The 11673-nt window shown below is 40.7% G+C and overlaps 1 protein-coding gene across 2 annotated transcripts in view; it reads right to left on the reverse strand.

Moving 5' to 3' along the window:
- Window positions 1-1934: 1934 nt before the first annotated feature.
- gprc6a (G protein-coupled receptor, class C, group 6, member A) overlaps window positions 1935-11673 on the reverse strand; it is a 29227-nt gene continuing 19488 nt past the window's right edge. The window contains exons 2-6 of one of the 2 annotated variants that reach the window (XM_019262698.2): window positions 11213-11489; window positions 8949-9743; window positions 4385-4600; window positions 3791-3914; window positions 1935-3226 (exon numbers count right to left, since the gene is read on the reverse strand). In XM_019262698.2, the coding sequence (XP_019118243.1) occupies window positions 2109-3226; window positions 3791-3914; window positions 4385-4600; window positions 8949-9743; window positions 11213-11489 (2530 nt within the window). In that variant the 3' untranslated portion in view covers window positions 1935-2108. The remainder of the gene's footprint in view (window positions 3227-3790; window positions 3915-4384; window positions 4601-8948; window positions 9744-11212; window positions 11490-11673) is intronic. The other variant, XM_027286914.1, reaches the window with a different exon arrangement.

Consider the following 11673-nt stretch of genomic DNA (forward strand, 5'->3'; position numbering starts at 1 on the left):
GTCACATCTACATTTCAGGATCTGGTTATTATAGACACAGATTAAATGTTAAATATAAATATTTCAATATTTATCATCACAGTAACAGTGTTACACACATTAGTAGCTGTAAACACTCAGCATTAGAAAAATACATACGTTGGTTTGGTGCTTACATAAGGACTAAACATTTATAATCATCACTTTAAAAGTTACATACGTTGTTTTTGGTGCCTGGTTGTTTCCCAGATATATTAGTGTGTGTGTGAATGGGTGTATAAGAGACATTAACTTAAAGAACTTTGTAGAAAGGCGCTTTATGAAGTTCAGTCCATTTCCTGTTATTAGTTTACGGGCAGATCTGCCCGATCCAATATGGCGGACCCGTTGACGTACAATTCAGCGCTCAATGCGGCGTCTATGTATATATGTCTATGGTCATAACATCATTACCTCCTCATCAGTTCTCAAACATGCAGCTCACTCATATTCACAACCTGGAGGAAAGGTGTGGCTGCACAATGGACGCTACTCCACTCCACTCTGGCTTGTTTTGCAAGGTTTATGCCTTCAGGCAGGCAAAACCACCATCAGCTGGATGGAGGCCGAGTTTTGACTTTATTCAATATAGATGTATCTAACACACTGAAGACAAGTCAGCATTTTAAGCACATATCCATCTAAGGTTTCTTCAGATTAGCTCACATCAACCAAAGTCAAGGTTGTGTTTTATTGCTGAAACATTCTTTTTTTTTTTTATTTGTAAGATTTCTTCTGTCAGAAGTTGGATTGTATTGTTTGAACCTGATGTTTTATTTCAAAGCCATTCTTCTATGTTTGAGCCAAATAATGGAAATGCTTATCTATATTACAGACTGACATTGTTTTGTGATCAAATGCAGTTCATTTTAAAAAATATATTAAATTTTTTTTAGATATGTTTCTGTCTAGAACAGTTACATTGACTTGATATTTGATCCTGGCAGTTTGTACTCAGTTTGGGGTTTTGTTGTTTGCAATAATAGTAGTCATATTAATGATGTACATGTATCTCTCTGTCTCTTTTCATAGTGAACTGTACCATGTTCTGGGATGTTGGAGGAAGGTTTCACATTTTAAAAGTGAGGTTCATCCTCCACCCAAACTCTTGTTTTTTGTACAGTACCAGAACTTGTATTTGGACCTCCATTGGATTAGGATGTATAGCTTATTAATCACATATAATGATAATAAATTATCTGTAAGGTTAGATACCACAAATACTGATTGTCTGACAAAGATATGACCACAGAGAAGCACACTTTCGTCCATTCTGTTGATTGTGTTTCTAGACTGCTGTGCAGGTTCTGCGAGTTCTTCGTCATTCATGTGTGTCCTTTGCTGTCAAACTAAATCCATTGTTTGACAGCAAAGGTTTCTCAAACTTCTTGATTCTGTCGTCCAGACGTGATTGATGCTTGGATGGCAATTGTGGTCAAATCCACTCCAGTCTTTCAGAGAATAGTGCCTTTCACAAGATGAGACTCGCGTCACTGTGTCTTAAAATGTCTCTAAAGCCACAGCTACACCCTCATTTCTACCACCACTGACCGGCCTACACACAGCAGTCTGTACATACTAATTCCTGTGTTTGCACTGAAGTCTGCTGTATGTATCATCATTATGGCATGACAATAATCATCCATCCATCCATCTACTACACTCGCATTCACACCTACGGAAAGTATAGGAAAGCTAAAAAAGTCCTCCTCAGGACCTGCTGGGCTAGGTTTGTATGATGGTGGCGAGTCTAAATGAAATTTCAAACAGTTTCAACAGGTTGGCTGTGTAGCCAACCTGTTGAAACTGTTTGAAATTTCATTTAGACTCGCCTTATTTTAAAGAAAGTACACCCAACAAGACAAGAGGGAATGAGTCAGTTCACATAAGTGTTTTGTTCATTATATATTTTTTAAATACACTGTATTAGGCAGTAAGGGTTGCAAAACAAGTGGAGACAAGTACAAGAACACATGAACAAAGTATACACAGGGTAAAGTTTGTTTTCACATGTACAGTTCAGTATAAATTAAAAAAATATAAATGATTTCTTGCAACTAATTTTAAATAATCATGTTCATGTAAAACGTTTATATGCTGGTGCTTCTTCTGAGGCAGTGCCGTGTGACTGAACCTCTGTTTAAACCTGTGTAGCTTTTTTCAAATCTGCAGTTTGTCCTCACAGCAGGTTCCACAGGGTTGGCTCTAGGTACAGAGAGGGATGAAGCACTGATGATGTAGGGTTGACCACTGAACTGTTGATCTGATGCCGGACTCTCACAAACAGAGACAGCACTTGTGGTTTTGCTGGAGTAATCGTACAGATTCTTCCTGAAAGCATACTTGGTGTTTTGTTCTTTCTTAAAAAGGATGACGTAGCACTTTGGGAAGAAATGACAGCTGAGGATGCCATAGTTGGAGATGAGAATGACCACCATCTCCACAGCCGGCAGGTACACTCCTGAAGTGGTGATGTAGACAGGAACAAAGAGCAGCCATGAGATGAGGTAGAGCAGCATGCTGAAGGTGATGAACTTTGCCTCATTGTACTGCTGTGGCAGTTTGCGTCCTTTGAAGGCACAGATGAAACACACAAAAGCCAGGACAGCTATGTAGCCTAGCATCACCCCGAAGGCTAAATATGAGCCCTCATTACATTCCTCCAGCAGAGTGGTTGGTTGACTGGTGGTGTCATTAACTGGACTTTTGAGGACCAGCCAGCAAATGCAGGTAGCTGCCTGTAAGGCCACACAAATGCTGACAATGACATAAGGCTTGTAGAGCCTCCGCAGAACTTCCTGCAGCTTAGGATCAAACTGGAAGGCTAGCAGGATCTGCAGGGTTTTGACTAGGATGCAGGAGACACACAGAGTGAAGCTTATGCCAAAGAGCACCTGTCGAGCCTTACACTGGAAACTGTTGGGCCGACCAACAAACAGCACGGCACTGATGTAACTGATGACCAAGGAGAACAGAATGACCTGGCTCAGTGGCCCTCCGGCAGCCTTCACTACAGGAGTTTCACGCTGACGTAAAAACAGAGCTGACACCAGCAGAGCCAGCAGGATGCCCAGGACAGAAAATGTTAGGAGCACCACAGCAAAGCCGTCCTGCCAGGAGAAGAAGAGCAGCTCTTTGAAGATGCACCTTGAGCTGCCCTTAGGAGACCACTCTGTGTCTGTGTCACAACTCAGACACTGGTCCATATCTGCAGGGACAAAGGAGCACGGGTGTGAATGGCCAGTGACAAGGTTAATGAGTTTACTGTCAGAGTGATGAGTAATGGTCAACATTCATTCTGAAGGACTTTGACTTAACAACCACAGAGGCTGCATCATGTGTAGAGGGTCGTGCTGCAGTGGGTTGTGAGCTTCACGGAGCCCTTCTTTAGAAGCAATAAACTCAGATTGTCTACTTTACTCAGAGAACACAGTCACACAACAGTAGATTACATAGAACTGCATTGTAACTGTATTGGTGTCTCCTGCATCTGAGAACAAACCTGTAATTTTGGAATCAGTTAGTTGTCGTTGGGTTTACAGAAACACAAAAAAGAAAACCCTGAGAAGGAGTTTTCATTGCAGCGAGTGTGATCACATCTGGGTTCCTGTGCATGTAAGCACATATAGTTAGTCAGTAGTATAATCACCTAAAACAGAACTTAATGTCAGAAATGAGAAAATGGGATTCATGGCAACAAATGAGTTTGACTCAGACATGCATGTTAATGGACACAGTGTTAATGTAGTGTGTGTGTGTGTGGAGGGCTCACCTGTGTCATTAGAGTAGTAGTTTTCAGTACAGTTGATGCACTCATAACAACATGTGTGTTGGCCCTCAACTGTTTTCTTGGACTCTCCAGGGATGCAGCTTGTAGAACATTTTGAGATGATGAACTGAGGAAAGAATTATAGATTCATTTTCTTGTATTTGTAAATTAGACGAATACTGCATATTCTGTATATTTGAATGAAACTCCTGTTGTTGTTTTTTTATTAAAGGTCCAGTGTGCCAGTTTTAGGGTGCATATTTACAGAATATGGCAGAAATTGAATATAATATTTCGAATCACATGAAAATAAGAATCATTATGATTTTGTTACCTTAGAATGAACCTATCTACACATACTGCTAGTCATCTTCAACAGTGTCCACCATGTTGAACCACCATGATTCTACAGTAGCCCAGAATAGACAAACCAAACACAGACTCTACTAGGAAGGTGCTAAGATGCCACTAAATGCTATACACTGGACACACACTACAGTGTGTGGGTGTGTGTGTGTGTGTGTGTGTGTGTGTGTGTGTGTGTTACTGTGTGGGTTATATACAAAATGACATAAGGGCAGAAGAATGAGAGCCTACCTTCAGGTCCCGGAGACTTTGGGTGGTGCTGCAGTTGGTGTAGGTGAAGTTGTTTTTGAGTAAGTGATACTCAGCTACAACATCATGGACATGAATTTTCCCTCCGTCTGACCTCCACATTATCACATCATAGCCCAGGTTGATGTCTCCTCTGCTGTCAAATGTGTAGCTCTTTTGTCTAAGTTTGAACTCCTGCATCCGCAGAGCCTCCAACACCTGGAGGACATGAGACATTTCATTTATGAAGGCAGCACTTTGGCTAAGTCTATCACACTTCGAGCTTATTGCTTTCCATGGCTTACTGGGACAGTTGAATAGAACTGAGCCATTGTTAATGTAATCAGTACCATCTGTGCTTTTGTCAAGTGTTGACGCTCTTTTCTATTTTTCGTTTCATTTTCTATTTTTGTTAAACTTGCAGTGTGTAATCTCTGCTGCTGGAGGGTCAGTAACATCAAAACAGTAACACTAAGTAATGATCATCGATCATGCAAGTTGTTGTTAAACAATCACTACTATTATATACTTCACAGACAAGGTGATGTAATTATTAAAGTTTTATTCACGTTATGTTTAATTGATTTCCTTCCTCCCTGCCCATCTGCATTTAGACATGAAGGCAACAAAAGACAAGATTATTATATAGTTTCATATTCTGCAAGAGAAGACTGGCTCTTAAATTGTCCACATCAAAAAGTCTTCCGGTCATGTGTCTGTTCTGGGAGCTGCCTCGGTACATTTTTATTCTCACATAAATAAATGGATGAGCAATAATAAGATGACAGAACTGAAATCCTACTGGTCAACAACGGGCAACAGGTTTTGTGGGTTTTGTGTCAAATGTGGTCTTAATATAGAAAAACACACACTAACAGTGTGTAACTAACAGGCTTCTAATTGTCTCAACCTTAGGTTTATGCTAAGTATACCAAGGTATCATATTTAATGTACCAATGATCTGTCTCAACAGCCAAAACCTAACCCTGAACTGTCTAATCCTAAACCCTTATTCACATCCTGAAATGAACCCATGTGGACGTAAATACAGCACAGCATGTTGAACAAGCTGTTAAAGGTCCATGATGTCAGACTTACAGGGCTCTGCTTACAGGATGTGGCAGAAATGAAACATAATATGCAGAAGTATGTTTTCATTAGTGTATAATCACTTGAATCATAATGTGTTTGTTTTAAAATGAACTTTTGAATCTACACATGCCACGGGTCCACCATGTTTCTACAGTAGCCCAGAGCGAACAAAAACTGGCTTTAGAAAGGACGTTTCTTGTTATGTGGCCACCTTAGTTCCTCCTTCACACTTGGAACAGAAAGGCGAGTAGAGGGGCTTTGCAGTCCTCAATTACACCACCTGATGCCTTAATGGCAGACTGAATGACTGATGACCTAATCCTATACATCAATCCTTTAAGATGTTAGAAATGCAAGTAACCTCCACCCTATATTTAAACTTCCCTTTCCTTTGATACAGTTGACACCATGATTTAATAAATGAATGAATAAATAAATGTCTTAATTGGGTTGGGTCAGGTTTTAGATGGTGACTTTATTTCCTCCACCTCCCATTTCTTCTATGGAGTGCCTCAAGGCTCAGTTTTTGGCTCTTTATTATTTCCCATTTATATCATACCACTACAGCAAGTAGTAAGTAGTAGTAGTAAGTACAACATCCGTTTTGTGTGTATCAAATCAAATCAAATCAGATTTTATTTGTATAGCCAAAGTCACAAAGTACATTTGCCTCAGAGGGCTTTACAATCTGTACAGGGAGTGACACCCTCTGTCCTTAGACCCTCGGTTCGAGTGAGGAAAAACTTGCCCACAAAAACCCTTTAACAGGGAAAAATGTGGAAGAAACCTCAGGAAGAGCCACAGAGGAGGGATCCCTCTCCCAGGACGGACAGACGTGCAATGGATGTCACGTGTACAGGACAAATATTATTTATGTGTGTGTGTGTGTGTGTCCGTGTGTGTGCGTGTGTGTGTGTGTGGACAACTACTAGATCTATTTCTTGTTTCATTGCAACAATACACACCAGTGCTCAAACTACAGTAATTCTGTCTTCCAGATTTTCAACTCCCAACGAACACTTTTTTCATTCTGTTACATCAAAACAGTGCACAAATCTGGGTGTTATCTAACAGACCTAATAGTCCACTGTGGGTAGGGTTAAGTGGCATCTAGTGGTGAGATTGCATATGCAACCAACAAAATGCTCGCTTGACCATACCTAGCGTGAAGGTAGGAGAACCTATGGTAGCTGCAAAACTAAAGGAAAATGCAAAAGACCTGATCTAGAGGCAATATTTCATTTGTCCAATCTGGGCTACTGTAGAAATATGGCGGTTTAATGTGGCTGACTCTGTGGAAGAGGACCTGCTCTCTCTCGCTCTGCATATAAAAGGCTCATTCTAATTTTCAGGTGATTGTACACAAATGAAAACCTACTATTTCTGCCATATTCTGTCAATAGATTATCCTAAATCACACACAGGTCATTTAACTTTGACCAGACAGATGTTAAATCGTGCTTCCTGCAACTTTACCATATGTCAAAAGTCTTTTATTCGTTAAGGATCTGAAAACGGCCCATGTTCATCTATGCTTTCAGTACATCCTGTAACTCTGGATTCCTGTGTCAATCAATAAAACCTTTCCAAACTCCTAGTCAAAAATGCTTCTATTCACAAAATCTAGTCAAGGAGTCCACATGGTGCCTATTTTAGCATCTCTACACTGGTTAACTGTGTAGAAACATTTTAGAATTCTCTATATTGATCCCTTGCTGCTCGCTGTCACACTATTACTGTCCTTTTAATCTGAAACTACACTGCTGTCCATAAAGTTGGAATCATTTTGTTTTCAGACACATTCGTCTTTTTATTCCTATACACATCAGATTAATAGTGGTTTAATTTTCACTGTGTTGTGTTTGGAATAGAATGATAATAAAGTTTTGAGAAGATACAGTTTATCAAGAATAAATCACAGCCACAATCAATTCATGAAAAGAGGTAAAAAATATGGAGGAACTATGGTGGCCACATAACAAGAAACGTCCTTTCTAAAGCCAGTTTTTGTTCGCTCTGGGCTACTGTAGAAACATGGTGGACCCGTGGCATGTGTAGATTCAAAAGTTCATTTTAAAACAAACACATTATGATTCAAGTGATTATACACTAATGAAAACATACTTCTGCATATTATGTTTCATTTCTGCCACATCCTGTAAGCAGAGCCCTGTAAGTCTGACATCATGGACCTTTAACAGCTTGTTCAACATGCTGTGCTGTATTTACGTCCACATGGGTTCATTTCAGGATGTGAATAAGGGTTTAGGATTAGATAACAGTTCAGGGTTAGGTTTTGGCTGTTGAGACAGATCATTGGTACATTAAATATGATACCTTGGTATACTTAGCATAAACCTAAGGTTGAGACAATTAGAAGCCTGTTAGTTACACACTGTTAGTGTGTGTTTTTCTATATTAAGACCTGGATGTGTAGAGAGGATAACTGGAGAGGGAAGGCTGGTTTTGAAGCCCATGCACCAAATTCAGGAGCATTAAAGGAAATCCTGTGTATGAAAGTATAACGATGAGCTACTGATGGTTTCTGGTGGCAAAACACTGCTTCTGAGCCCGCTGTTAAGTTACTCTTAAAAGACATCAAACTGGCATTCTGCAGTGCAAAACGCAACATTTTACTCTTTTATTTTATTTTTACAAAAACAAATGCATTGTCCAAAATATTTGGAGCATCTTAGAAATATCTCCACTTCCATACAGCTAAACATCTTCCCTGTTCAACTGAATCAAAACAGACTGGTAGAAAACCAAATTAAGTGCATAAAGTGACCCAATATTAGAGGGTCCCAAAGACATTCAGATGCGTTACAATGTTTTGAATTGCTGTACATTCCATAGCCCAAATGTTTCTGCAATGTCCAAACACACCATTATTCAGGTAATCATGTGTTTGCTTGTCCAACTTTATGGACAACAGTGTATATCCTGTGTGAAATCAAACATTTCAAATACAAAATTCCTCAATAAGATTATTGACACTGTCGGACCCATGGTTACTGTTTAGAAAAAAGCTTCTAAGTCACCATAGATATTTACTCATCCTTTACAGCTCACATTACCTGTGGTGTACCTTAAGGTTCAATTTGAGGTCTAATTTTGTTTTCTATTTATATGCTCCCATTTGGCCATATAACTGAAGCCAAAATGTCTCTTTTTGATGCTATGCAGATGACACACAGACATTCCTGGTGGCCCAAGATTCCTAGCTGCTGTTTTAAAGTCAGCTTGAATACAGCCTGAGTTCTTCCAGCAGATCTCTGATCTGTCAAGGCTAACCAGGGGAGACAGATCTTTTGATAGATAGTTCTGTTTCTTTTTTAAATTTCAGCCATGCTTCCATTTTTACTTAACTCTTTTTTTATTGTGTTTTAGTAATTCATACTTCCTATATATATTGCTAAAGATGCAAACACACACACACACACACACACACACACACACACACACACATAATTACCTCCCATGGTTGCACTGTGCCTGGTTTTCTGCAGTCTCTGCTCCTGCAGATAGACACCACAGCCTGAGTGACAGCGCTAACTGCCATCTCAACACTGAAGACAGTGTCGGCGTGAGTGTGTTCCCTGAGGGTCTTCACAGCTTCAGACATCAGCTTAGCATCTCTACTAGCATTTAGCTTCATATAGAACTCCTGCAAGAAGGAGTTATCCCCTGTGTAGTCATGTCCAGCTGCTTCCAACCTGCTCAGGTACTCACTGAATGACGACAGGTTTCCACTTTTGAAGGTGAGGCCAACAACATGTCCTATGTCCTCTAAAGTGAAGTTCCCTTTCACAGAGCTGGAGGAGGACCAGCTGTCACTGGCTACCCAGACTCTTCTCATTGACTCCAAGGCCCCTCCTGATTTCAGCACCTGATTCTTTAGCTCCTCGTAAAGGTTCATCATGTGCCTCGCCTTGGCAAATGACACAATCACCTGTACCTTGGGATTCTTGCAGATGGTTTCGGCAGCCGCCGTGATGGCAGAGGCGACATCTTGACTGGTTATAGATTGAGGTAATATTGATTTAAAGGCCACACAGATCCCCTTTTTAGAAGCGTGGGACACAAAGTCATCGAGAGCTGACCGGCCATAATTTCCGTCTGTGGTAACTATACCCACCCAGTTCCAGCCATAGATGCTGAGCAGACTGGCCATGGCAGCTGTCTGATGCTGGTCATTAGGAATGGTCCTCATGAAGGCAGGAAAGCGACTTTTATCACTGAGAATTGCAGTGGTCGATGAATAACTGATCTGGAGAAGAGAAATTAAATGTTATTTACAGTTAAATGGCAAAGTATATCAAATGTTGAAAACATGGCGACCTGATGAACCAAGAGGTGAGGTGCCAGTTATCAAAGACAAGGCTACAAAGTATCAAGGTTCATTTGTTTATCATTTAACAACACAGGGTTGCAACCCTTTTATGCTACATGCACATGGACCATACAATAAAATGAAAGACAAATCAAATAAAACAAAGTAAACAGTATAAATCTAAATATTCTTGAGGTCACTGTGGATACTGACAGTGAGCAACCCTCTGGAGGTGGAGCAGACCTGACTGACTCTTTGTTCAGGAGATCAGCGTAAGCATTAGCCATAGAAGATTTTCAGTGGGGCAACTCTGAAAACACCGATCTAATTAAAAGTAGCCATGAACACTTAATGTAATGTTGCATGAAATATTGATCTGCCAGTGATGTCGCTCTCTAGACAAAATGTTGGATGGATAGGCTGATCAACATCCTTGTCCTTACAACATTTGTATCTGCATTCACTTCTAGGAGCGGCTGTGGCTCAGGAGGTGGAGTGAGTCGTCCACTAATCAGATGATCGGTTTGATCCCCCTCTCCAGTTTGCATGTCAGAGTGTCCTTGGGCAAGCAAGTCTCCTGAAGCCTCTGCCTTCGGTGTGTGAATGTGCACAATAGTTAGCTCCTCAAACTGATGAGCAGTTGGCACCTTGCATGGCAGCCAATGCCATCAGTGTATGAATGTGTGTGAATGGGTGAATGAGATATGTAGTGTAAAAGAGCTTTGAGTGGTCAGAAGACTAGAAGGGTGTCAGTCCATTTACCATTGTTACTTATTTATGTTGTCCTGTATGACCAACTGAATATATGACACTGACAGTGCACACTTGTGTACAGGGTACACAGTGCACAGGGTCAGATCTGTTTGAACACAGTATGAAAATAAGTCAGATGTTAAAGTTCCAATGAGACAATACATGTCATAATACAAGAGCTCACTGTCCCAAGTGAAGTTCCACTGAGAGAAGAAACATTTGTTTATGTTCCTGTTCATTTGTGGTGCCTCACTTTAACTGTCTCCGAGACAGTAGCGTAGTGGGTTAAGCCGTGGCCCTGTGTGTAGAGGCTTCAGTCCTCGCTGCAGCTGGCCCCGGTTCGAATCCTGCATCGGACAGTCATTTATTGCGTGTCATTCCCCCTCTCTCTGCCCCCTGTCTATCTTCAGCTGTACTATCATAAAAGGCCCAAAAAATAATCTAAAAAAAAAAAAAAAAAGAACTGTTTCCATGACCCGTCTGTGTTATCTAATCACACAGTCAGTCATGCACCAGCAGTTTATTATCATATCAGCTGCCAATTCAAACCTGTTCTGCTGTTTCTGTTCCCTGTAACAGTCAACACCATGTTCATCATTCTTGGCACGGATGGTGGACTTAAGTCAACAGCATTTTCCTGTTTCACTACTTACTTGAGGAATCATCTTGAGAGTCAGTTGCCTGGCGATGGCAATGGACAGTTCAGAGTGAGTGGCCCCTATAACAGCAATGACTGGCTGGGCACAGGTGGGACAGTTGGCCTGCTGGGTGAAGTGTGCTGTGGCTCTCAGAGCTGTGCTTACATCAGAGCAGGAGTCCATGATCTGGTAGCCCAGAGTGATATTAACATCAGCCAGCAGAGGGGATTTATTCATGGTCTCTATAACATTGATCATAGCCAGTGCCTTCACCAGGCCTCTGTTGTCCAACCTGTGTGAACACAGTTCCAAATAATTAAGACATTAGAGATATGATAGACTGAGACTTTCTAAAGATTCATCTCAAAACAGGAGCTGTTTCAAATCTCTAAATATGATATTAAAGATGAATGACTGTAAAATATTATCCCACACACTCCCTCAATGTGTTTTCATCATTATTGAAGATTCAAGGA

This window comes from Larimichthys crocea, chromosome XIII (assembly GCF_000972845.2).
Source record: "Larimichthys crocea isolate SSNF chromosome XIII, L_crocea_2.0, whole genome shotgun sequence".
Lineage (NCBI taxonomy): Eukaryota > Metazoa > Chordata > Actinopteri > Sciaenidae > Larimichthys > Larimichthys crocea.